Source organism: Siniperca chuatsi, linkage group LG7 (assembly GCF_020085105.1).
Source record: "Siniperca chuatsi isolate FFG_IHB_CAS linkage group LG7, ASM2008510v1, whole genome shotgun sequence".
NCBI lineage: Eukaryota > Metazoa > Chordata > Actinopteri > Centrarchiformes > Sinipercidae > Siniperca > Siniperca chuatsi.
Window position 1 is genome coordinate 23829687 of NC_058048.1, and position 27156 is coordinate 23856842.

The following is a 27156-nucleotide window of genomic DNA, read 5'->3' on the forward strand; positions in this document are numbered from 1 at the left end:
TATTAGTACAATATTACTTTAACATCGGAACCAACATATATAAAATGTTGGCTAACATGTGTTTGACTGTACAGATACAGTAAAGCATCAATGGAGAGAACTCACAGGTGAGAGACAGGGTGTATGTGTGTCGCTACCACAGAACAGGTCATCTCATAACTTATAATTGTATCAATTTTACACATCTAACTAGTTGGTAGCAATTTGCACATTTTTTAAACTTTTATGTCAGCACTTAAAAGTGCTTAAAAGTGTTATATGTTGTTGTTCGAATGTGATTATGATTTGGGAGTAGATAATCTGTGAAAAAATCTGGTTATATGTGTGAATATATTAAAATTTGTGTTTTGCTTAACAGTTGCAAACAAATGTTATTTTGATTGGTTACAGATCTCTATTGGTTTACAAGCTGTTATTCTATATCCTAAAATAAAATAAAATACAGGTAATTAAGACACATTTGATCAACAAGGCATTAATGAGGTAAGTACTGCACAGTGCACACAGATTATCTCACTCCAAACATCTCATTACATCATTCACTAAGGAGTATAAAACACTGTAAGAATCAGTTTGGATCGGGATGCATTGTAACCTTGACTATCATGTTTGAGATTTGCCTCTACGCTCTCAAACTAAAATAATGATACTTCAAAGGTGATAGAAAAACACCTAAATAATATCTGAATGCAGATCGATGACCAATTACAATCTTGCAAATGGCTTTTTTGATAGGATTTTTTCCATCATTTTAACACATAAATTATAATGATTTATACGAACATAACAACAATCAAAGACTTCATGATACTTGGATTCCCAGGACTTGATCCAACGTACTATGGACCTGTGTCTGCTCTTTTTTTCTTCACTTACTTGGTTATTATTGTTGGAAACATTTTTATTTTAGTTTTTGTCAGGGCTGAGAGGCGTCTTTATAAGCCAACATATCTGATCTTCTGTCATCTGGCAATGAATGATTTGTTATTTGGGACAGTGACCTTACCAAAAATGATATCCAAATATTGGTGGGATGACAAGATAATATCTTTTGGTGCCTGCTTCACTCAGATGTATTTTGTTCATTCCTTGGGAGCTATTAATTCTCTCCTTCTGCTTATTATGGCTCTTGATCGTTTTATTGCAGTTTGTCTTCCTTTAAAATATCCTGTTCTAATTACAAACAACATTATATCTATTGCTTGCGGGTTGTCATGGATTGGGACATTTCTTAGGATGATGGCAGTTGTAATTCATGCCCTAACCTTGCCCTATTGTAATTCTAACATCATTGTGCAATGTTATTGTGACCACATTTCAATTACAAGCCTGGCATGTGGTGGAAATGTAAAATATGTTCAGACTGTTGCTGTCGGTCTTGCAATGTTTAGTCTCTTGCTTCCACTTTCATTTATAATTTTTTCCTACATTTCCATCTTTGTAGTTGTTTTGAGAATACCAAACATGCAGGGACGATACAAAGTCTTATCAACTTGTACACCACAGTTATTCATTTCCTGCCTGTATTACCTGCCAAGATGTTTTGTTTATCTAGCAAATGCTATAGGATTTTCTTTCAGTTTGGACATCCGCATATTATTGATATTGTTGTACAGTCTTCTTCCTTGTGCTGTTAATCCAATCATATATTGCTTCAAAACCAAGGAAATCAAAGATATTTTGATGAAGAGAATGAAAAATGCTCAAGTTGGAATGAAGCAAGTTTCAAAGTAATGCATAAAGTGTCAGAATATATATATTAAATTCTTACCATATCTTTGTATAGCAAATGAAAAATGTTTGTCCATCTAAACCACTTCCATTCTAGAGTAATAGAGATTGCAAGCTTGTGCTACATATACTCTTTATGATGCAAAGACTTCATTGTTTTATGAATGTACACATTTTGCAGTTCTGCTAAATAAATTCAAATACAGTTGTTTTCATTTTCTGTCAATGACCTAAACATGGTTCTGCACTGTAAGTAAAAAGTAAATGTGAGAAATTGACACGACCCATGTGACATTCAAATAAAACAAAAATGTAATACCTGTACAAAAGACCACAGCACCTTACTTGTTTTACATTTACTGTATGTTTCTTTAAAATTTTAATATATTTCAATAAGCCTGATTAAAATTTGCAAATAACATTTCCAAAGAAAAATTGTTGTACTTTATTGTACCTTATTGTTTCCAATATTATGATGTCATATGAAGCCAACTGAGCTGTATTATGATGCACACTTAAGGGATTTTAGCGTGTGAGTGAGATTCAGAAATATCAACATACTGTGGGAATTGTGTCTGACAAAGGCAAGATAAAAATAAATCACCTTCCCTGTACGTCTTTAGAGTACTGGCCTATTTTGCCATCATGCAAACTTCAAACCATGAACACATAATGGACACCACCTTTCTTTTCTTAATCCACCTCTGTTGGTAGAGATCTGGTTTAGTTTTATCTTTAAAAGACTGCCAAAAGGTCTTATTACTCCACTGCTCTGAACTCTCCAAAATAAATCTCAAAGATTCATCTAAACCCAGAACAATTAAATGTTTACCTTTCCAAATTGTTATTTCTGCCTTGTGCAATACTGAACAATCTAAGACTGAATCTAAGAAAAAAATCTGGTGTTTGTACACAGCCCTGGCTCTGTAAATGGGAAATAAACAAAGGGACTCTTACCGAGCCACGCAACACTATTCCAGCCGTGATTAATGTGTCAGGTAACGTTAAATTACTTGCCCACGGACATTCAGCTTACTTTCTCGTTTGCTGTTGTTGTGATGTTAGCTATAGTAGCAAAAGAGTTATGAGTATCACTGTCTAGAGCTGGTGTGCTAGCTCTGGGAAACCGTCTTGTCCTCTCTGGCTCTTAGCTTCTCAGTAGCAACTGTAGGGACAGTTTGTTATCCCACAACCTAGCTAAATTAGTTACATTACTTGCTGTGTCGTTGTTCGCTCTATATCATGGTATTGAATTTCTCCAGAATCTCAAACCCCCACCTTCATGCCCTGAGTTTTTGCCACATTATATAATGTTACGATACACAGAGATTCTGGACCCAAAAGCACGACTGACACAGAGAGAGATGGGGTGATTAGTTTCAGTTTATTGTAAACACGAAGAGACACCAGGTGTGTAGAGTGAAACGCCGGGAGCCAGTGGACTAGGCAATGACAGCTGGCTGGCGAGTGACTGGTGAGAGCAGGCAGGCGGAGCGAGGACAGCAGGCTGAGGTGGAAGCAGCAGAGAATCCGTGGTAAGCGGTTGCTGGAGGAGCCGGTGAAGGGTTGGAGACAGGTGTTGGTAGACGAGGTGAGCCTGGACACAGGAATTCAGAAAGTTAGTCAGGAGTTCAGAAAAACAAGCAAGAGAATCTTTCACAGATCACGAGTCAGAGGTCAAAGGACTGGAAGACACTGGTTTGATTCGTGAAACATGGAATGTGGGGTGAATTCTCTTGGTGGAAGTTTTAAACTGGAGACCCCGGTCGGAGACGATATTGAGGGGAAAACCTGATCGACCAGGACGTCGGCTGTCTCACGAGCTGTGGGAAGTTTGGGGAGAGCCACAAAGTGAATGGATTTGGAAAAGTGGTCTACTACCGTTAAGATGACTGTGTTACCTTGGGACGGAGGTAGGCCAGTGACAAAGTCCATGGCTATGTGGGACCACGGACAACTGGGAAAAGGCAGAGGGTGTAGAAACCCAGCAGAGGGACGATTGGAAGACATTTCCCGGGCACAGATTGTGCAGGCCGTCACAAACACCAGAGTGTCTGCCTCCATGGTGGGCCACCAGAAGTGCCTCTTTAATAGGTTTAATTGGTTTAAAAATGATTTTAGAACTGCGTCCATAACAGACCGTAGAATGCCACAACTGACCAATCAGAATCATGTATTCAACAAAGCCGTGTTATAATAATAATAATAATAATAATAATAATAATGATATGTAATATATAAATTATATAATTAAATATAAATATGAAAGTAACTTGCTCAACACTGTTGGGGAAATTGATTTTCTGGCCCAGGCTTGAACACAAGCTTGCTTGAAAAGGGTTTCCTTTGAATTATGTACAGCCTTAAACTAAAAGAAACAATGAAAAAGAGTGTTTGGGTGTGATTTATTTATTTTATTTACATGTCATTTTCATGAATTGACCTGATTAGTTTTCTTCTCTTTCTTAATCAATATTGATTTTTGTTTCATCTAAGCTTTACACATTCACATTTCACATTATGATCCATAGAGGATATGTTAAGTCAAACTCAATAATAGATATGTTCCAAGTCAAACTCAATACTGAACTAATCTGAAAATAAGCGCTGTATTCAGACGAGTATGGGAGAGCATCAGAGTCATTAGATATACTTTTTTGCATAAGTGATTTTCAGATATATGGCATTTTGTTTTGTATATATCTGTTAAATGATATGGTATGTTGGTAGTAAATTCTGCAATTAATATATATATTAATTAATATACTAATCAGTGCTTTTACCTGGCAGGTCTTTATTTCATGTCTTGGTTGTGATAGATTCTTATTGTAAATTCAAATTATGATCTCCAATTTTACAAGGATGAAACAGTTTCTTATCCTTGGATTCCCTGGACTTTCACCACAGTATTATGGACCTGTGTCAGCTATGTTCTTTTTCATCTACCTGGCTATTGCAATAGGAAATATTTTCATTTTAGCATTTATTGTCTATGAAAAGTCCTTGGAACAACCAACATATCTGGTTTTCTGTCACCTGGCACTGAATGACTTAACATTTGGCACTGTGACTCTCCCAAAGATCATATCAAAATATTGGTTTGGTGATAGCATTATTTCATTTTATGGGTGATTTACACAGATGTTCTTTGTTCATTATTTAGGATCAGTGACTTCTTTCATCTTGTTCGTAATGGCTCTTGATCGATTTATTGCAATATGTAATCCAATGCGTTATGCTATCCTAAAAACAAACAACATCATATCTGTGCTCTATGGGTTTGCTTGGTTCATACCTCTGCCTTTGATGGTAGCTGTTGTACTCCATGCCCTCACTTTACCTTACTGTAAATCAAATGTCATTGCTCAGTGCTACTGTGACCACAAACTATGTGATTTAAAAATATGATCTTTACCGTTTCCAAAGTTGTTGGAACACTACCTTTAAGATAATAGATACAGTAAAAACAATATTAAAAAAGTCTGAATTAGGCTGAATATTCTGAATAGACTGTTCCACTATTACTGCAAAGGATCTTTTGTCCTCCCAGTTCAGTCTAGAGGCTTAAGGTCAACGCTGTCATGGTACAGCTGTACCACTCCTAGTGTCTCTTTGTCCCCTGTTGGTTCCTTTCCTGTGTTTGTCTGTATGTGTGTGCTGGCGGGTCGTGGCCTCTAGAGAACCTCCACTCAGAATCAGACACACCTGCTAGTCATCTGCTGCTACTCAGCTGTTCTCCATCGACCAATCAAGACCACGCAGTATATCTACCCAGCTCTTCTCACCAGTCTTTGCCAGATTGTCTGTTAATGCTAGTGGTACTACGGCTTGGCTGCTGCGCTTGCTTTATAGTAAGTGTCCCTGCATGTTTCCTGAGTCCTTCACTAATTCTCTGACTCCTTGTGTTCAGAAATCAAGCTGACACCTTCCTTCAATTTACTCCCTGTTTCTCCAGAAACTTTTCACCACGGGGTTCACCTCTGCTCTACTTCAGCCTGCTGTCCTTGCTCTGCCTGCCTGATCTCACCAGCTACACTCCAGCCAGCTGTCCTGCACAGTCCACGCACCTAGTTACTCTTTTGACTGGTTCATACAATAAACCAAAAACAAACCATTTCAACTCTGTTTTTGAGTCGTGCTTTTGGATCTAGAATCTGTGTAATATAACAAACACACAACGGTGGCATATGATGCGTGTCAGTCACACCCATGTTTTCTATGTAAATTGTGTCTTGACACATGTGATTGCAGACTGATGTATGTCAATGGCACTGTCCTATTTCCAAGTGCCAATATTCTAGAGGTGCACAAGTACAAACCTATCTTTCAACTGAACTGACCATACTGAATCACCATTGTCACTGACAGAATCAATAGCTTTTAGCAGTTGAGCTCCGCTCACTGGTGACTGAGAGCACTATTGTGATTACTTCGTGGTTAAATTCTTACTGAAAGCCACAGAAGCAATCAGGATTTGATAACTTTGTTGGCTGAAGAGATTAACCTTGTAAACGATGCTTGTATGTGGCCTAGTTTTCTACTGAACCGAACAAAACAGTTTAAATCAACGACTGACTGAATGGACTGAAGACAATCGAAAGCAGCACTGAACGTCACAGCATTATGAACGGTGATCGCCTACTGATGTACTTACTAAAGTTTATTTGAACGATGCGATCACAACAAACTAGCCTATATAGTCAGTGATGACAAATCTTTGATCTGAACAAAATTCTAATGCTCATCAATTCACCAGAAAAGCAGCAATTTTGTCACATTTGCTCCTAGATCAGCACCTCCCAGTACCTCAGAACTGTACCTTGAGTACTTCTGTCTGTACTGTGTTTCTGGTCTGTTCTACGGGCATTGATTAATGCATGTGTCAAATGACAAAACAATGTGTGATGCTACCGGTGTGTGTTGCAAGTTAAAAAGCAGAAGGCTTTTGTTGGACAATATGAAAATCCTCAAGGGGTTTGGGAGTTCAGTGATATTTTGAGGTTTACTAATAGTAACAATATACTGTATTATGTTGTATTTTTCAATGCTAAGCTCTCCCCTTGGCGACCTCCATGAAAGACCCGCTCCCTATGTAGATAAAAATGATTTATTCTAAGGTAAGGAAAACACAACAATTTTTATTTTCAGGTGATTATACACTAATATAAAACATACTTATAAATATTATATTCCATTTATGCCAATAGCTTTACCTAAATGTTACACACTGGACCTTTTTAAGTTCCAGTGTTAAATCAAATTATACGGGTTGGGGGTTACATTTCTTTTCGATGTCTTACCACCAGTGTTGGGCAGTAACGCATTACTTAGTAACGCGTTACTGTAATTTGATTTCTTTTTTAGTAACAGAGCAATTTAACGCGTTACAATTTTGAAAATAGTAATTAGAGTATAGTTACAGGCCCAGGTCAATTTGCGTTACAGCTGCGTTATATCATTGGCGACAGAATGCAGCGTTTTATCATCTAGATTGTAAAAAGAAAAATTTACCTGAGACCTACTGACTGGTAAGCGCCTGAGTGGTGATTACTATCAAAACAATCTAAGCATGGAGAAGAGTCATTATTTTGATTTTATTTCGGTCAAAAGCAAGAACATTATTGTGTGTTGTGAATTATGCGGGTTGACGAAAACCTTTTCAACCACGAAAAACTCCACATCTAATTTATTAAAACACCTGAAAGGGCAGCACAGCACGGTAAAAATTATCAAGAAAACACCAAGTGATGAGACCAATGCATCAACTTCTACTGTCGAGTTCAGTGCCAGTGGATGTCCTTCTCCAGCTAAACAAAGGAAGTCGGATTTCTCCTGTCCAACACCAACCGTAAGTGGAGAAGAACTGAACAAACTCGTCGCTGGGTTTATCGTGGATGAAATGCTACCTATTTCCACTGCGGACTCACCTTCCTTTCGCTGCATCATTGAGAAAATACTCACACACTCATGAGTGGGCCAAAAAGGTTATTCTGTTGTTTTTTTGGGTGCGGGCATGTAACGTAACTATTAATGTAACTAATTACTTTTGAAAAAAACTAATCAGAAAAGTAACTTGATTACTTTCAAAAGGAGTAATCAGTAATCTAATTACATTTCCAGAGTAACTTGCACAACACTGCTTACCACTAGGGGTCGCCAAAGTCAGAGCTTTTCATATTGTAGACATGGGGGCTTTAATGAAACCAAATTTGAGCTGAATTTTGAGACATTTCAACAAATGCAATAATCTACAGGAGAAAGATACAACCATGTACAGTCATTTTAATATGTTAAGTTCAGGGTTGTACATAACACCTATGGATTTTAAGCATAGCATTTGAAGTTTAGGCAGCTAACCACTGAATTTGTTTTTGCTATATGTTCATGGCTAATAATAAGAATCTCAGTAATATCTGAGTTCAGTGGGAGAGGAGTCAGAGCCAACAGTTTTCAAAAGTCACTGATATACAGCGAGAGGTGAGCCTGAAGGAAAGCAATTACAGTGACTCACATTTGTTAAGGTTTTGCCACAAGAGTGCTACAATATTATTTCTTTATGGAATTTTGTTTGGAAGATCAAGTCTGGATTTTTAAATCAATTTTTCTTTATTTTTATATTGATGTAAATTGTTAACTGTTGATCTTTATGAATGAATTTTATTGTTTGATTTTTCACTTTTTTTATTAACTCACAAAATACAAACAGAAAAACAAAAGATACACAATTCTGACAATCAACACACAAGTGAGTCATACCATCCCATTTCTAACCCCCTCCAAACCAATTTATGAATCTAAACCAGCCCTTTAGTAATGCACCCCTAAAACAATATCAATCGCAAACATAACTATCCTTCAATTTTCACTGTACTTTCATCTAACAGCACAGGTAACATGCAATGTTAATATTATATTCTAACAGTTATCAGCTTATCAGAAATAAGAAAAAAATAAAATGGTGATCTCGATTTTTTTTTTCTTTCTCCTTTTATTTATAGTCACATTAAGTACTTTTCCACTGGCGCCCATGTTTCAGAGTATTCTGTCTCATTATTTTGCAGTCTAAAGGCTACGTTTTCCAACTAAATAATTTCTGTTGCTTCAGTGATCCATTCTTAATGAATTGGTGTATTTAAAGCAATCCAATTATTCATGATTACCTTCTTTGTGACCATACATAACGAGAAAGATTTTTATTCTTTGAAGATACTCAATGGACGTTATGCAGATCTCCCAATATACATGATTGTGGTGTGAGTGGAATAGCTATATTAATGCGGATCATCGCTTATACTAAACCAAAGCTCTTTAATTTTATTGCAGTCCCACAACTGATGAAGCAGAGTTCCTTCAGCAGCACCACATTTGATACATTTACTGCCATCCCTTAGGCCCATTTTGTATAGCTGTGTGAGTATTTTAAATGGGCTTAGTTTTTTGTACAACGGAAGGGCTGCCTTGCATTTTTCCATATATCATCCTCTAATTTATGGAGGTCCCTGATCTATTTCATTAAATTGTCTTGGTCCTCAATCCTAAGTCTTAAATTGATCGCTGGTGCTTTGGTTTAATATTGTATAATACATTTTAACTATATTTCTATTGAACAAATTGTGTTTTCAAATTTGTGTGTGTCAATCTTCAATATATTAATGGGAATATTCTTTGTAATAGAATGCTGTAAAGTGATGTGATTTAAGTATTCACTTTTTGGAATATGGTAATTGAAGTTAGGTAGCTGTAGTCCACCTTTTTTGTTTGAAGTAGACATCCTGAAGTATGAACATCTTGCCTTTTTCCCATGCCATATAAAAGGTTGAGATTGTTTTATGCAAATCTTTTCGATTAAATGTTGATAATCGTAAGGAAGAAGATACCACTATGCTATTTGGGCACTTTCAAGATTCATTTGAGAATATGACCCTTTGAGGATATGCATGGTCAGACATCCGGGGGAGCAGATATTAGCTGTCGCCCAGGCACTGCACTCAGAATGGAAAACACGACAACTATTTAAAACTGTCTTTGTTCTCTTTTATATATTATACATTCGCAGATAACCCATGGGTTTCAATGTTAAAAAACAAAATGTACATGCTTTTGTCAAAATGTGAGGAAATGCCTTTATCATTGGGCAGTTTTGTTTTGATAGATTTTAGTCAGAGACAAGATCTTGAGATCTTTAATCTAATGATTATTTTTCATATAATTGATAAATAATTTACTGTATTAAATGTCAGAAATAATGGTAATTGCCAATCACAAGTTACCAGAACCCACAGCTATGCGTCAAAAGTGCTAACTTTTTCTGACCAAAAAACTCAAAGGTATTACATTTCTAATCATATCAAACAGAGAAAAGCAAATATTCACATTAGAGAAGCTTTAACTTGCAAATGTTTTGTGTTTGTCATGACAAGTTCAAATCTTTTTAATTGATTAAGCTGATTAATTTGATAAGAGACTAATAATCTTCTTCCATATTGTTACTGTTAGGTCATGTTAAATATTACTTTTGATATGCCGCATATAATGAATTTTGACTTGTACTTTTCAGGGATTTCTTTGTCTTGGTGCTGATTGTGAAATAGGTGATAATGATCTACACCAATGTAACAGGGATGAGAAGTTTCTTCATCCTTGGATTCCCTGGACTTTCACCACAGTATTATGGACCTGTGTCATCTATGTTCTTTTTCATCTACCTGGCTATTGCAATAGGAAATATTTTTATTTTAGCATTTGTTGTCTATGAAAAGTCCTTGCAAAAACCAACATATCTGGTTTTCTGTCACCTGGCACTGAATGACTTAACATTTGGCACTGTGACTCTCCCAAAGATCATATCAAAATATTGGTTTGGTGATAGCATTATTTCATTTTATGGGTGCTTTACACAGATGTTCTTTGTTCATTATTTAGGATCAGTGACTTCTTTTATCTTGTTGGTAATGGCTCTTGATCGATTTATTGCAATATGTATTCCAATGCGTTATGCTGTCCTAATAACAAACAACATCATATCTGTGCTCTGTGGGTTTGCTTGGTTCATACCTCTGCCTTTGATGATGACCATTGTACTCCATGCCCTCACTTTACCTTACTGTAAATCAAATGTCATTGCTCAGTGCTACTGTGACCACATTTCTATAACAAGTCAGGCATGTGGTGAGGATGTTAAAATTGTGCAGGTCACTACTCTCTGTATGGCCATGTTTTGTCTTTTGCTTCCTCTTGCATTCATTTTGTTTTCCTATGTTTCCATTATTGTGGTTATTATGAAAATGTCCAATGCTACAGGGCGCAAAAAAACCTTATCAACTTGTACCCCACAAATATTTATCACTTGCCTTTTTTACCTTCCCAGATGTTTTGTTTACGTAGCTAATACTGTTGGATTTTCTTTCAGTTTAGATGTTCGCATTTTATTGATATTGTTGTACAGTCTTTTTCCTGCTGCTGTTAATCCGATCATATATTGTTTCAAGACTCAGGACATAAAGCAAACTTTGATAAAGAAGCTGAAAACAACTAGGATTGGAATAGAGATTTCATTCTAATTAGCATACTGATGATAAAAGTTTGGCTTAGCCTAATTTGCAACAAATGTGACAACAGAAAATTATTTTTAAGTTAGCAAGATGTGAAAATTAAATTTTTTTTGTGTGCTTGTGTTTCATTATTGTTAAGTATGCATTTTACAGCAATTTAGATAATGATAGCTAGCCTAAATGTACTGGGAAATTCACATGTAATTGCTTTACAAATACTGCACTGTATATCATACAAAAGAAGTGATGAGCTAACAGGAAGAAAAAAATCCTGTACATTTTCTGCTTTATGATAGGACTTCAGATACCACAACTAAAGTCTCGTTTTCACTCACACACTCCTGCCCTTTTATTTTGTTACCAAGCGAACTTTGCCTCCTATTTCATCTACGTCAGAGAGTCCATGAATCTTTCTACAGCGTTGTTGGCAGGGCGGCCAGAGTGAATTTTGAAGCACTTGCCAGTGGCGGTCTGAACGCACGTTACGTCCTGACATCAGATAGACAGGGGAAAGAAAGTCAATAAAAGAGACAAGCAACCACTCTCCAGAATAAACTGCAACAGTTTGAGCAAAAATACCAAGCACATTTCATTTTGCCATTGTCAAACACACTGAATAGTGTAAACAAACATCCATTCTTCTTTCCATCAGTAGTGGACTGATTAGCACCAGGTGTAGGTTTACTGTACACAGATGTGGGGTTAGGTTTCTTTGGGCATAGTAAATCATGCTCCACACCTGGTACTAATCAGATAATTATAACTTCTAAAGCTTTTCCCAGAGAAGTCAGTGTTAACATTTTGTTACTATTTTATTTAACGTGCATCAACAAGTGTTCAGACTATATGTCATGGATTTAAGTTTGTTTCACTATCCCCGTGGGGACCCTCTATCCTTAGACCTCAAATTTGGATAAAGAAAAAACGCACTTTAAAAGGTGGAAAAAATGGAAGAAAACCTCAAGAAGAGCAACAGAGGATTATAGAGGGCGGTGAAATCTCAGTGCTTACTGTATGAAGTAACTGTGACGAAATAATGATGAGATGAGTTGATCTGGTTGCTGGTCAGATACTCATCTGCTCTATGTCTCCAACAAACAGTCCACTTTTTGTCATGTATGCATACAAAACCAACAACCCACATGAACAGGGCAACATTAGTCTATATTAAATAAAAAAAACACTGCAGATCTGGCACCAATATCTCTCAAAAATCCAAAAAGATACATTTATAGCTGTAAAAATGACTGCATTGATAAATTAGCTGCTGAATATGTAAGTTAAAACTCTGGCATAAGCATATTACACAGCAACATGACCACCAAGTGTTTTTCCAATTATTGCTCCATTTGTTTTCAAATGTCTTAGCAAGAAACCTGCCAGATCTAAACACCACAAAACACACAATATGAAAAAGGACATGTACTCTTTCCAAAAGAACTTGTTAGTGCTGAAAACATTTAGACTCATCTAACGTTAACCGCTATGGTAAGCTAGCACAACGTTAGTGTTAACACACCGGAGAAAATAAAACACAGGCATCAAATCCTCAGCAGAAGTTGTACCTGTTACTCCTTGGAACTTGTCTAGATGGTTCATGTAAGAAATTATAAACTTTGGACCACTAACTCCACACTTTTATCTTACATTCGTCTTCAACGTCACCTTACTGTGACTCATTTTCATGCTAACTGCTCGACTCTCTATGCTTGTAGTACTGTTTTTCTCTCTGCAGCAACAGCACTGAAAAATAGCTACTGCAGACTGGAAACAGACTGAAAATACACCCACTATATAGGACGGTGTAGTCCCTCATTCGTCCAGGAGTGTTCCATCGTAGAAAAGGTTTCAGTCGTAGTCATCTGGACACTGTTTTCAGAATCAAGACGTTTCGGCTCCCATCCGGAAGTCATTCTCAATTGTGAAAAAAATTGGACGGGAACGTTCCCGTCCAATTTTTTCACAATTTCACGTCTTGATTCTGAAAACAGTGTCCAGATGAGTACGACTGAAACCTTTTCTACGATACCACCCACTATATAGACTACTTTGAGTGGGTTACATTTAACAGAGGAGGAAACAACATTAACTAGCATAATACAATACTGTAGTCTACAAATACATACTACCCCCCACCCCTATTGATTGAAATGTAGCCTACTGTGCGCTTCCATGGGTGCTGCCGTTGTTATGTGACGTCAGACAACTGCTTCTTCGTGAAGTCGGGGTAAATGAATTTGCCCCGAGTTCACAAGTAGGAACTGTGAAATTTTCAAGTTCCGACTTTTCTGGAATGCAGCATTACACCCATAGACTGTATAAATGAAGTGGCCGTAGCCACCGTGACGTCACCAATTGGTTTGCGGACTACCGTTTTGAAGCCTCGAGTTTGGCATTTTGGCCGTCGCCATCTTATTTTTTTGTAACCAGAAGTGACCATATGCTGTGTCAATATGGTCCACTATAGAGAGAGTGATTTTGGGTAGTGGGTGATTTTGGACACTGCATAAGTCTATTTTATAAATGTTTATAGGCTACATTTGATAATATTAGTATAATATTTTTGGCTCACTTTTTGCAAAGGCTCTGGATCATACAAAGATGGACGACGCGTCTCAGCTTCCTCCCACTGTACAAAAATGAAGCCAAAATATCCTGGATACGGGAGCTGCCATCTTGTGCTGGTGACGTCATTTGCAGATAGAGTCTGCCCAGTAGTGATCGAGGTCGGAGCCACGTATCGAGGTCCCGTCCATGCACCCAGCCGACTGGATTGCGTGCCGGCCTAAGCTGTCACTCATGATGTGTAACCCCCTTTCTATAGCATCAAATAACTAATTAAAACCAAACTTATCAGAAAAATTAACACTTGAGCGTACATCATCGTGATAAGAATGAAAGAACCATCTTTGGGGGAAGAAACTTGTACTTTGATTTTTTACTTTGGCCCATGTCCCACCCACTAACATGGAGGGGACTGGTTTTTTGACCTATACTGCAGCCAGCCACCGGGGGGGTGAAGATGTTTTGGCTTCACTTTTTGGGAGCTTTCATGTCATCCATCTTTATATACAGTCAATGGGTAGAACTAGATACAGGAGAAAGTTAACAAATTCTTCAATTGAGAAATATAGATCTATGGTGTTGAGCCAGGCTCCATAAGACTCTCCAGTAGCCCATTTGCATACATGTGGTGGCTTAGGTCGGCTCAGTTTGACTCAGCACGTCAGCCCAGTGCGACAGGGATTTGCATCTCCATTGCAACAGGGCCACCCACTTGAAGGAGTGTCAGGAGTGATCGAGCAAGCATTAGATTAAATGAAGAGAGGGAGCAGCATTAGCGAGAAGAAAGCAGTGAATCTGAGAAATAAAATGTTATTTTTTAATTGTTTCACGGCGGTTACTTTGTAAACACGGCCACACCTCCACACAACCCTGCGGGAAGGTGCCACTTGAATTTGTGTGACACACTTTGACCTGTCCCCGGCTTCTCTGTTCTCTGCTCTGCCTGTGTGTGTGCAGCTCAGCCCCGCCCTCGGCCAAACAGACACACACAGATCTGTAGCCGATGAAGCATCTAACGTCACCTCAACCCCCTGGGAGGTGGTCGGGCACGCTTTGGATTGACTCTGGAGAAGGTCCATCTCGTGCGCGGTGATAACGCAGAATTACTTTGTTTACAATGTAGTGCACAGGAAGCATCTTCTAGGCCTTCACTTGACAATACCACACAGAATATTGAGAGTCCTGCAACGGGCCATCGATTTAAATGATAATGAAGGAAGGTTTTTCAACAGGACAGGACATGTAACTTCAGATTCCGTGATGATGAGGGTTACTCCTGAAAATCAAAATAATAGGAGATCCATCCAATCTGAAACCCTCCCAGCCTTTGATCCACTGGGTGGCCCTCCACAGGTATTTGTTCACCTGTCATGTTCTGAGCCCACTGTTCACCCCCACACAAATAAGAAGATTCAGGATTGGACATTTAAAGTGGAGAAACCTATTTTGATAATAGGAGATTCAAATCTGGCTAGGATTCCAGTATTCACTGACCCTGACGTACAGGTAGGTAGCTTTCCTGGTGCTACTTGTTATGTTACTGGAGTGCTAAAGAAACTTAGGCCACACCCTCAAGTAGATAGTTATTTTGTCTGTGGGTCTCAACAACTGTCTACGCCAGCAAACAACAGCAACTTATTTTAAACTCCAACAACTAATAACAACTGCAGCTGCCACATTTCCTATGGCTTCTATTCATGTTCCACTAGTCCGCTAGTCAGAGACCCCTCCACCTCCTCAGAAGACCCATAGACTTAACAGATTAAAAGAATAAATTAATTTCTTCATTTCGCGAACCCCTCTATTTTTTCTCTTAACCCCCCAAACACATTTCAGGCACAGACATTTTCATTTTATACAGAACGGCGAGGCGGAATAACGGTGCAACATTTCTGCCTTATACAGGCTCTAAATAAGGTGCTATTGACAGAAGCTCATTCCAAATCTATTGCACGCTAAGAATGGAATATTCTGCTGGTCTTGGATACTAATTCACTTTGTAGACACTAACACTGTCTATATGTCTAATCAATTTGGCCACAATTCAGCACATTGACCGTACGCTGTCCAGCCATATACTACGTTTCAATCTAGTCTTGTTTAGAAATGAGTAAGGGATCACCAGTTGAAACTGAGTAATTACATTACAATCCCAGTAATGCTCCGTTACTTTGACATTTGGGGGCCAGCTTGTTTGCTGTCTTACCAGGAGTTGATGAAGGGTTGATCTCAGTTTTGTGTGTTCAGTGGTAACCCGGTAACTCCTAAGCTGTCTTATTTACATGTTGTGTCTTCCTGGCTGCTAGCTAGCCATTGGCAGCTTTTTCAACATTTTGTTAGGCCTACATTCAGGAATCATCTAGGTTTTGTCCCAAGGTGGAGGATTTGTGAACCTCTGCAATTTACTTAGAGGATGGGACTTCTGGTGTGCTGTGTGCAGTCACTGGTACTGAGCAAGCTGTTGATGGTCAGTAAATACCTCCAAACTGTTGGACAGTTTCTTGTTAAACAATGTCTTGTTTTACCCTCCTACATGTACAAAAGATGTGACTTGTTGGTGTGGAAGCTGTTCTTTTAATACATCCATGGTGGAGGCAATGGAGTTGTTTAAAGGTAGCTTTAAACAGAGCTGGGCTGACAACACTAAAGTAATGTAATAAGTAATGTAATTAATTACTTTTGCTCTTAAGTATTAGTGAAGTTCTACTTACTTTTTCAGTAAATATGTAATGGCTGATTGATTAAATGTTTTTCTTTAGGCAACAGAAGCACTTTGGTTACCATAAGCGAAAGAGTGTGGCTTTGGTTAAATATTAATAGTAAACACGTCTCGTGCTTCAAGTCACATATCAACTTTTCAACATTTAACCACCAACTTACCATAACCAAGTGTTTTGAGTGCCTAAACATAACCATAACAAGACTAGTTCAAAACCAAGTAGGCTATATGGCTGGACTGTGTATGGTCAATGTGCTCCTCAGGACGTAATTGGACTGTATGTGCTCACTGTAAAGCTTTGTTTATGCTTGATGCAATGTCCCTGTCACGGTATGTGGCAGTGCACCTCACAATTTTTTAGACTAGGCGTGGGGTTTTTTATTTCAAGATGGAGTTCAAAAGAGTTTTTTTTCTCACTTTGTTGAATACAAAAGTTCAAACTGGCACATGTTCCTGTAGAACATGATATTAGTTCATTACAATACAACTGAGAAAACAGGAGGCGATCTTAAAAATCTACATTTGAATAAACAATATTTTGCTAGCAGAATCAGATTGTTTACAGAATATTCAACCTTTGTTTCATTAGAATACATTTGTTGTTCCAAATACTTCACTTCTTTCTTTACAGGGTTTGTACGGCAAAAAGGTACGTCCATGAATAGATGAGCTTACAATTCTTCCTCTGCATTGAGGAGCTGTATAGGAGATTGGCAGTGTCAGTGAGTCTATGACATTCTTCTGGTTCTTTGTGCCCAATGGAGTTTTGGAGAATACTGCAATGATAGAATGGTGAGCATATAAACCTCAGTGTGTGCTCGTAGATCACGTGCCATCTGTGGAGGCCCGAGCCACAGTGTCTTGCGAGTATTAACAGAGCTTAAAAGCCTCCTGAGGATATAATTTAGGAATGTCCGTGCCTCGCTGTAACAATCTCCTGAGCATGTACTTCAGTATTGTTCATGATTATTAATTTTGAAAGAGCAACAGCCAAGGTGGAAATGTTGTCACTCACTCAGGGACAGACTTTTGTATTCATAGGGCTGGTCCTGCTTTGCTGCAGTCCAGCCAAAAACATTAGAAGGTGCTTTGGTTGCTACTATCAGATATTGTAGGGAAACACAGGTGAAACTAATTAGGGTGAGGCAAACCAAAAACTGGAGGGGAAAGCAAACACAGACAGGAAGTAAAACTGTACAAGACACATGAGGCCGAACACATTACAAAATAAGTCTATAATTTTCCAGTGGCTCACTCCAGACTCCATACAAACTAAGGTCCTGTCATGCTTTCCAAAACATTTCAGCAGGCTTCCACTTTCATCGTCAGAGATTTTGCATTGACTGCTGACAAAGCCTTAATGTAATCAATTTAATTTGTGTTGCAACCCATAAAAGAAAGTATTATACTTTTAAATGAACTGAGTTGTCTTATATCTTAATGCAAGCTGCTCCACACTACACTGTAGCTGTACATTTTTCATGGATGTAAGCCAGTGATTGGAAACTGAATAGTATCCATGAACTAGATACTATTTTACTGAACATGTCATGTGTCATGTCAACACTTATCCCAAGTACAACTGGTGGAACTCATTTGGGAATGTGACCCTATGGGCTCTACCTATTTACATAAAATATAGTATCAAACAAAATATTAAGCACATATTAGGTGGCAATACAGTGAGATGTTGCAGTACGCTCATGGAAGCAGGTCTACTGTAAGTCTTACAAGGTAAGATTTACACTTAAGATCCTCCACAGAAAACATGAAATCAAACTGTAGTGGCTTATGATTTGTATGTCAGAATTGCAGTAGTTATGTCTATTGTTAATGCTTCCAAGTTATTTAATATTTTTCTAAACTTGTCACATCTAATAACTCCTTTAATCTTTGTGTTTTCTATTTGACAGGTTGTTATTGTGAATTCAGTGATTATGTTGTATACTAATATAACGAGGATAAAACATTTCTTCATCCTCGGATTTCCTGGACTTTCACCGGAGTATTATGGACCTGTGTCGGCCCTGCTTTTTGTACTTTTCTTGGCTATAGCCGTAGGAAATATTTTCATTTTAGTGTTTGTTAAATGTGAAAGATCTCTTCACAAACCTACATATCTGATCTTTTGCCACTTGGCATTAACTGACTTAGCATTTGGGACTGTTACTCTACCAAAGATTATATCAAAATATTGGTTTGATGACAGCATTATATCATTTTATGGATGCTTTGTACAAATGTATTTTGTTCATTTTATTGGGGCGGCTCATTCTTTCATCCTGATGGTAATGGCTCTTGATCGTTTTATTGCAGTTTGTGCTCCATTGCGTTACACAGCTCTTTTCACAAACTCCACTGTTTCTGTTCTTTGTGGAATATCATGGCTTATGCCAATATCATTCATGGTGGGTGTAGTTTTAGATGCTCTTACATTGCCTTTCTGTAATTCAAATGTAATTGTACAGTGCTATTGTGACCATATAGCAATAACAGTGCTTGGATGTGAGAACGTCATTTAGAAGTTCAAATTGTTGCATTTGGTCTTGCCATGATCAGTTTGTTGGTGCCTGTGGGTTTTATTATCTTCTCTTATTTTGTCATCATTGTTGCTGTTATGAGAATGTCCAGCTCTGAGGGCCGCATCAAGACTCTGTCTACCTGCACGCCACAGCTTCTCATCACATGTCTGTATTACATGCCAAGATGCTTCGTGTACCTGGCAAATAATGTGGGATTCACTTTCAGTGTTCCAGTTCGCATTGTTGTTGTAATGCTGTACAGTATTTTACCTGCTGTTGTCAACCCAATAATTTACTGTTTCAAAACCAAAGATATCAAAGAAAATTTGAAAAAAAAATTCCTAATTTGGAAAGTTAATATCAACACAAAACTGGATAAAATATAATATGGCATGTACAATTAATAAAATAATATAGCAGAGCATTGTGCAATTAATGAAATCAAGTGATATGTTATTTTCTTTGCTGTGTGTTCCATTCCTTTGAATTTTAGAGTCAGTTTTAAGATTTCACTGTTAACTTCTCAGGCTCCTAATTAGAATTTATAAAATCCTCTACGAACCACAACACAGCCTGAGATCCTCATGCAGGGGTCTCCTGATTGTTCCAACTACACGCCATGTTAATAGGGGTGACTGAGCTTTTTCTTTTTGGCTCTCTCAGGTCTTTTCCCCAGGCTATTGTAATATATTTTGTTGTCTTGTTATCTCATAATGCTTTAGCATTATTTGTTGTTCTCTAAGTTACTCTGTTGTTTTATTGTAAAGTACTTTGTAGCTTTGTTTAAAAAGTGCATAAATAAAATTTATTACAATTTCTTCTCATTTAAACATATTTTCTACTAGCATCTGTCCAAAAAAATCTTTATTACTGAAGAATTCTTCTGGCCAAAAAAACTGGTCAAATGAATGTATCTCTCTCACACATGCACGCACACCTGCAAAGTAAAAAATCAGAATCATAAACTCCTGCACACTATAAAATATAATGTTAAATATACTTTATTAGTGACCTGTCCTATTTTGTGCAGACATGCTCAGATCATGAAAATTAGTTGTAAGGGTCTGTTTAAATCAGATCAGGACGCAGTATTATGAGTTTTCTGTGTGAGAGGAATTCCGTTCAAGAAACGAACAGTTACGCTTAACTATGATTATTTAAAAAATCACCAAAATTAATAAATAATTATTATTTGACATGCATAGTGCCCCTAAATGTTATGGCAGTTTATTTTGTCTGTGAGCCTTCCAGTGGATCTCCAAATAACAGGGAAGAGATCTGTTTGCCAACCAATAAAGGTTACAGATTAACCCATTATATCTTGTTTGTTTAATCGTTGTTGATGTTTTACGGGGGTTATGTGCGGGACAGTTTCTTGGCTTGGCACAATGACTTCCTGCTCAGCGTGCTTGGCAGCTTGCCGAAATTATACTTGGGCTTTATTACAGATTAAACAATTGAGATATAGCATGTTGATTAGTGAGCTTTAGGGGTGCTGATAGGTAGGTTTTGTTACCTTTGGACAGAACCAGGCAAGCTGTTTCCAGTCTTTATGCTAAGCTAAGATAACCAGCTGTAGCCTTGTATTTAACAGACAGATATTAGTGTTATTGATCTAACTAGAAAGCATTTGACAATGGCTGGTGAGACATGGATCACTGGTGAGAAATTGTCACATTGCTCTGAGCCTCCAGTAATACTGCAGTAATGCATGAGTCTTAGACGCCTGTAGGTTAAACAGACTGTCCAGAGCTTTCACAAATCGCAAATAATTATTAGACAAAAACTCTTCCATTGAGGATAATGACACATAGAATAATATGCAGCTGTCTATAGAAGCATTTGTGAATCCTTTGTAGTTTACATAGATGCTGTTGTTGACTGGGAGGTGAAGCTGATCTGTAGCTTCGATAGTGATGTTAAATGTAGCCTCGCCTTGAAAAGGAGACGACCACAGCTCACACGTGCCATTAGCTACTGTAAACATATTAAGTGGACCACTTTTGATAGCGCAGTTGAATGTATCAGACTTTGCCGACCATGTCTCCTTGGAAAGAACTACCAAAATATTTCACCTCGATGAAGATGTTTCTAGGCAATGAAGGGTTATCGTTTAAATCCACAATCTTGATGTGGATCATTGTTGTTGATGACAGCAGAGGGATCCCTGCATCCCTAACAGCCACCAGGACTCGATATGCAGAGATTTGTTCCCGATCAATAGTCCGTGCGGTGAATAAAACTCCATCAGGAGTCAGTGAAAAAGGACTACCTGTTGAAGGATTTGCCAACCAGTAAGTAAAAGGTCCCTGGTTTGGCAGCAAATCAGAATCAGATGCATTTAGTCTGACAACTATGGTGCCTTGAGGATCTCTGATCAGTGTTAGCAGCCCAGAGGAGTCTCCTACAGAGAATGGTAAATATTGATTTTCTGGGGTAATGCAGTACATGATAGCACCATTGGGACCGTAATCCCCATCTTGTGCTTGAATTTTCCCAATTACTGATCCTTTGTCCATATAATGAATAATGTAGTTCTGCATTCATCTCAGTATCTCCATCTGTTGCTCGTACTGCACAAACAACTGAGCCTGTAGGGAAAAACACAAAACATAAACAAAAGAAAACTCTCAATTCTATCAAGTCCATGTTATCCAGGATGAAATATATAACTGTCAAGTGGAAGTAAAAACTCTTACCTGGAGCCATCTCAGTGGGCACATAGGCCACATAAAATACAATCTTGCTGGTACCTGACTTTTCCTAAAAGTATTTGTATTTTTATTTACAATAGGTTTTATATAAATTAAACAAAAGGCAAAGAAAATATGATCATTTTTACCTATTTCGGCCATACGCGGTCATATTGACCGCAGTGACTTTCGCGCTATTCTATTGTTCTATTGTGCTGGCCCCACAGCACACACGGCTCTCGGCCTTCTTGTGTGTGTTTGATGATGGTATGCTGAAACACATCAGGGACTGCACTGTGGCTGAGGCACATCAGCACCGTGGTGACAGCTCATGACCTGACAATTTTGGCTGGCTGCAGATCAATTCAAAATACATGCTGAACGGGGCTCCGTTTCTGAGAAAAGAGGAGACGCGGAGCAAAGATCAGCTCGTGGGAGAAAGTGTGGAGCTGAAACTGGGGAGCCATTCCTGGGTAAGAGAAGAAATATTACCAGATAATTTCTTCACTTCTATGAAACTGGCCATTGCCTTACAGGCCAAGAAGACCAGCCTAGTTGGCATCCTGGGGAAAAAAACTAAGCGTGAGTCGCCTCCCTCCACAAAAGAGCAAGCGGAGCTGTTCAGCACAAAAAGTGTGCCATGTATAGATGCGACGTTCACCATCTACCAGGGAAAGCCGAGCAATAATGTATGTTTGCTGAGTTCCGTGCACACAAGCGTGGGCATCACCGATGGGCTGAAGGCAAAACGGGAGCCGGTGACACTGGTGTGAATATAACGTATGCAATAATTACGGTTTACTATATGCGACGATATGAATATTGATGAATGTATAATTAAAGTTTTTTATATGTATATTTTGGTGTTATTTGTTTTTTAAAAGATATCCTAACACAATAAATGCATTAATCGCCCATTTGGGTAATTTATCATTAGAGATTATAGAGTTTGGAATCTAGCGGTCAAAATGACCGCTTCCTGCAATTCTAGTGAGTTTGGAATTCTGGCACTTCTAGTCTTAAGATGACTGTGTTACCTTGGGACGGAGGTAGGCCGGTGACAAAGTCCATGGCTATGTGGGACCACGGACAGCTGGGAAAAGGCAGAGGGTGTAGAAACCCAGCAGAGGGACGATTGGAAGACTTTTCCCGGGCACAGATTGTGCAGGCCGTCACAAACACCAGAGTGTCTGCCTCCATGGTGGGCCACCAGAAGTGCCTCTTTAATAGGTTTAATTGGTTTAAAAATGATTTTAGAACTGCGTCCATAGCAACGGTCTGTTATTCATAGCAGCAGCCTGTTCTTCGGAAATTACAGATCGTAGAATGCCATAACTGACCAATCAGAATCGAGTATTCAACAAAGCTGTGTAATAATAATAATAATAATAATAATAATAATGATGATGATGATGATGATAATAAAATAATAATAATATATATATATATATATATATATATATATATATATATAAATTATGTAATTAAATACAAATATGAAAGTAACTTGCTCAACACTGTTGGGGAAATTGATTTTCTGGCCCAGGCTTGAACACAAGCTTGCTTGAAAAGGGTTTCCTTTGAATTATGTACAGCCTTAAACTAAAAGAAACAATGAAAAAGAGTGTTTGGGTGTGATTTATTTATTTTATTTACATGTCATTTTCATGAATTGACCTGATTAGTTTTCTTCTCTTTCTTAATCAATGTTGATTTTAGTTTCATCTAAGCTTTCAAAAAAGTTAAACAAAAATTAGAAGTAGATGGTGTCTGGATTATTTTTGTGCTATTTTGATGTGTTCCTCAAGTTGAACTCACAAACATATGACTCTTGGATTCACATTATGATCCATAGAGGATATGTCAAACTCAATAAAAGGCTGATATTGCCTGGCATCTACACATTGTAATGGGTTTTTGGATACTGAACTCTAATCTGGAAAATAAGCGCTGTATTCAGACTGAGTATGGGAGAGCATCAGAGTCATTAGATATACTTTTTTGCATAAGTGATTTTCAGATATATGGCATTTTGTTTTGTATATATCTGTTAAATGATATGGTATGTTGGTAGTAAATTCTGCAATTAATATATATATTAATTAATATACTAATCAGTGCTTTTACCTGGCAGGTCTTTATTTCATGTCTTGGTTGTGATAGATTCTTATTGTAAATTCAAATTATGATCTCCAATTTTACAAGGATGAAACACTTCCTTATCCTTGGATTCCCTAGACTTTCACCACAGTATTATGGACCTGTGTCATCTATGTTCTTTTTCATCTACCTGGCTATTGCAATAGGAAATATTTTTATTTTAGCATTTGTTGTCTATGAAAAGTCCTTGCAAAAACCAACATATCTGGTTTTCTGTCACCTGGCACTGAATGACTTAACATTTGGCACTGTGACTCTCCCAAAGATCATATCAAAATATTGGTTTGGTGATAGCATTATTTCATTTTATGGGTGCTTTACACAGATGTTCTTTGTTCATTATTTAGGATCAGTGACTTCTTTTATCTTGTTGGTAATGGCTCTTGATCGATTTATTGCAATATGTATTCCAATGCGTTATGCTGTCCTAATAACAAACAACATCATATCTGTGCTCTGTGGGTTTGCTTGGTTCATACCTCTGCCTTTGATGGTAGCTGTTGTACTCCATGCCCTCACTTTACCTTACTGTAAATCAAATGTCATTGCTCAGTGCTACTGTGACCACATTTCTATAACAAGTCAGGCATGTGGTGAGGATGTTAAAATAGTTGCAGTCACTTCTCTGTGTGTAGCCATGTTTTGTCTTTTGCTTCCTCTTGCATTCATTTTGTTTTCCTATGTTTCCATTATTGTGGTTATTATGAAAATGTCCAATGCTACAGGGCGCAAAAAAACCTTATCAACTTGTACCCCACAAATATTTATCACTTGCCTTTTTTACCTTCCCAGATGTTTTGTTTACGTAGCTAATACTGTTGGATTTTCTTTCAGTTTAGATGTTCGCATTTTATTGATATTGTTGTACAGTCTTTTTCCTGCTGCTGTTAATCCGATCATATATTGTTTCAAGACTCAAGACATTAAGCAGACGTTGATGAAGAGGCTGAAGAAAACTAAAATTGGAATAGAGATAAAACTTTCATATTAATGTAAAGCTGACAGGCGAGGCATAATGCACATGATAAGACAACAGCAGGATTTAGCTTGTGAAATTAAAGACAACCCCACCATCACAATGTGGGCTGTACACTTAACCCCCAACTTTAATTGTTGCTTTCCCCCAGGCATTGATTTATCCAAATTTCAGCCTTGGCCTTTTTCTTTTTTGCACCTTTAGTTCACAGGAAACAGTTATGGCAAACTGCTATTTAATGTCAAGTTCTATCTTGTGCACTGAAAAGCGTCATCTCTCAGGCAAGGCTTGATAGGCAAACTATGTGATTTAAAAACATAATCTTTACCTGTTTTGCAAAGTTGTTGGTACTACCTTTAAGATAATAGATACAGTAAAACCATAATAAAAATGTCTGAATTAGGCTGAATATTCTGAATAGACTGTTCCACTATTACTGCAAAGGATCTTTTGTCCTCCCAGTTCAGTCTAGAGGCTTAAAGGCAACGCTGTCGTGGTACAGCTGTACCACTCCTAGTGTCTCTTTGTCCCCTGTTGGTTCCTTTCCTGTGTTTGTCTGTATGTGTGTGCTGGCGGGTCGTGGCCTCCAGAGAACCTCCACTCAGAATCAGACACACCTGCTAGTCATCTGCTGCTACTCAGCTGTTCTCCATCCACCAATCAAGACCACGCAGTATATCTACCCAGCTCTTCTCACCAGTCTTTGCCAGATTGTCTGTTAATGCTAGTGGTACTACGACTTAGCTGCTGTCCTATTTCCAAGCGCCAATATCCTAGAGGTGTTCAGCACAAGTACAAACTAATCTTTCAACTGAACTGACCATACTGAATCACCATTGTCACTGACCAAATGAAATACTGAAAGCCACAGAAGCAATCAGGATTTGATAACTTTGTTGGCTGAAGAGATTAACCTTGTAAACGATGCTTGTATGTGGCCTAGTTTTCTACTGAACCGAACAAAACAGTTTAAATCAACGACTGACTGAATGGACTGAAGACAATCGAAAGCAGCACTGAACGTCACAGCATTATGAACGGTGATCACCTACTGATGTACTTACTAAAGTTTATTTGAACGATGCGATCACTTAGAGAAAAACAAACTAGCCTATATAGTCAGTGATGACAAATCTTTGATCTGAACAAAATTCTAATGCTCATCAATTCACCAGAAAAGCAGCAATTTTGTCACATTTGCTCCTAGATCAGCACCTCCCAGTACCTCAGAACTGTACCTTGAGTACTTCTTCTGTCTGTACTGTGTTTCTGGTCTGTTCTACGGGCATTGATTAATGCATGTGTCAAATGACAAAACAATGTGTGATGCTACCGGTGTGTGTTGCAAGTTAAAAAGCAGAAGGCTTTTGTTGGACAATATGAAAATCCTCAAGGGGTTTGGGAGTTCAGTGATATTTTGAGGTTTACTAATAGTAACAACATACTGTATTATGTTGTATTTTTCAATGCTAAGCTCTCAGTGAATACAAGTGGTAAACAAAATTTCTTACTTTTCTTGCTTGAATTCTGCTGAACAGTGCAATGTAGTGGTTGTTGAGCTGAAATCATACTGCTTGTTTTTTTCCCCACCTGGCACATTCTCAGGCACTTAACTGTATAGAAAATGGATTGTGACATTAAAATGTGACTCAAAACAAACCTGTTCTCACCAAGGTGGATGGAGTGGCACAGCTGTGGTTGTGTTCCATGTAGTTGGCGCAGTGCAGTTTTTGTAATAATTTCGGCATTACATTGTACTTGCAATTCTGCCCGCTCAAACTATCTTACGATACACTTAAGCGCAAAAGACATTTTTCAAGTAAAAAGGATTTTCTTTACTTCCTGCACTGGCACAATATTTTGCTAGTAAACAGATTAAGCCAACTAATACACTTCTACATATAAATGCGTTAAAGAAGCAGTGTGTAGGATTTAGTGGCATCTAGCGGTGACATTGCAGATTGCAACCATTTGAAAACTGCTCGCCTCACCCTCAAAGTCAGAGCTTTTCATATTGTAGACATGGGGGCTTTAATGAAACCAAATTTGAGCTGAATTTTGAGACATTTCAACAAATGCAATAATCTACAGGAGAAAGATACAACCATGTACAGTCATTTTAATATGTTAAGTTCAGGGTTGTACATAACACCTATGGATTTTAGGCATAGCATTTGAAGTTTAGGCAGCTAACCACTGAATTTGTTTTTGCTATATGTTCATGGCTAATAATAAGAAT

At 37.9% G+C, this 27156-nt stretch overlaps 3 protein-coding genes and 1 pseudogene across 3 annotated transcripts; all 4 read left to right on the top strand.

Annotated features, from left to right (window-relative positions):
* Positions 1 to 576: 576 nt before the first annotated feature.
* Positions 577 to 2162, top strand: LOC122878939 (olfactory receptor 52E8-like). The gene has a single exon (XM_044202479.1). The coding sequence runs from the start codon at positions 769 to 771 to the stop codon at positions 1732 to 1734; it is 966 nt and encodes a 321-aa protein (XP_044058414.1). The 5' UTR covers positions 577 to 768; the 3' UTR covers positions 1735 to 2162.
* A 2410-nt stretch (positions 2163 to 4572) lies between these two features.
* Positions 4573 to 26420, top strand: LOC122879169 (olfactory receptor 52E8-like). Its single transcript, XM_044202962.1, is given in 2 exon segments — positions 4573 to 5112; positions 24507 to 26420. Coding segments are annotated over 2 exon segments (966 nt in total). The 3' UTR covers positions 24933 to 26420.
* Positions 9879 to 12007, top strand: LOC122879170 (olfactory receptor 52E8-like). The gene is made up of 2 exons (XM_044202963.1): positions 9879 to 10058; positions 10289 to 12007. The coding sequence occupies exon 2, from the start codon at positions 10329 to 10331 to the stop codon at positions 11289 to 11291; it is 963 nt and encodes a 320-aa protein (XP_044058898.1). The 5' UTR covers positions 9879 to 10058; positions 10289 to 10328; the 3' UTR covers positions 11292 to 12007.
* LOC122879168 lies at positions 18054 to 20405 on the top strand (annotated as a pseudogene).
* Positions 26421 to 27156: the final 736 nt, after the last annotated feature.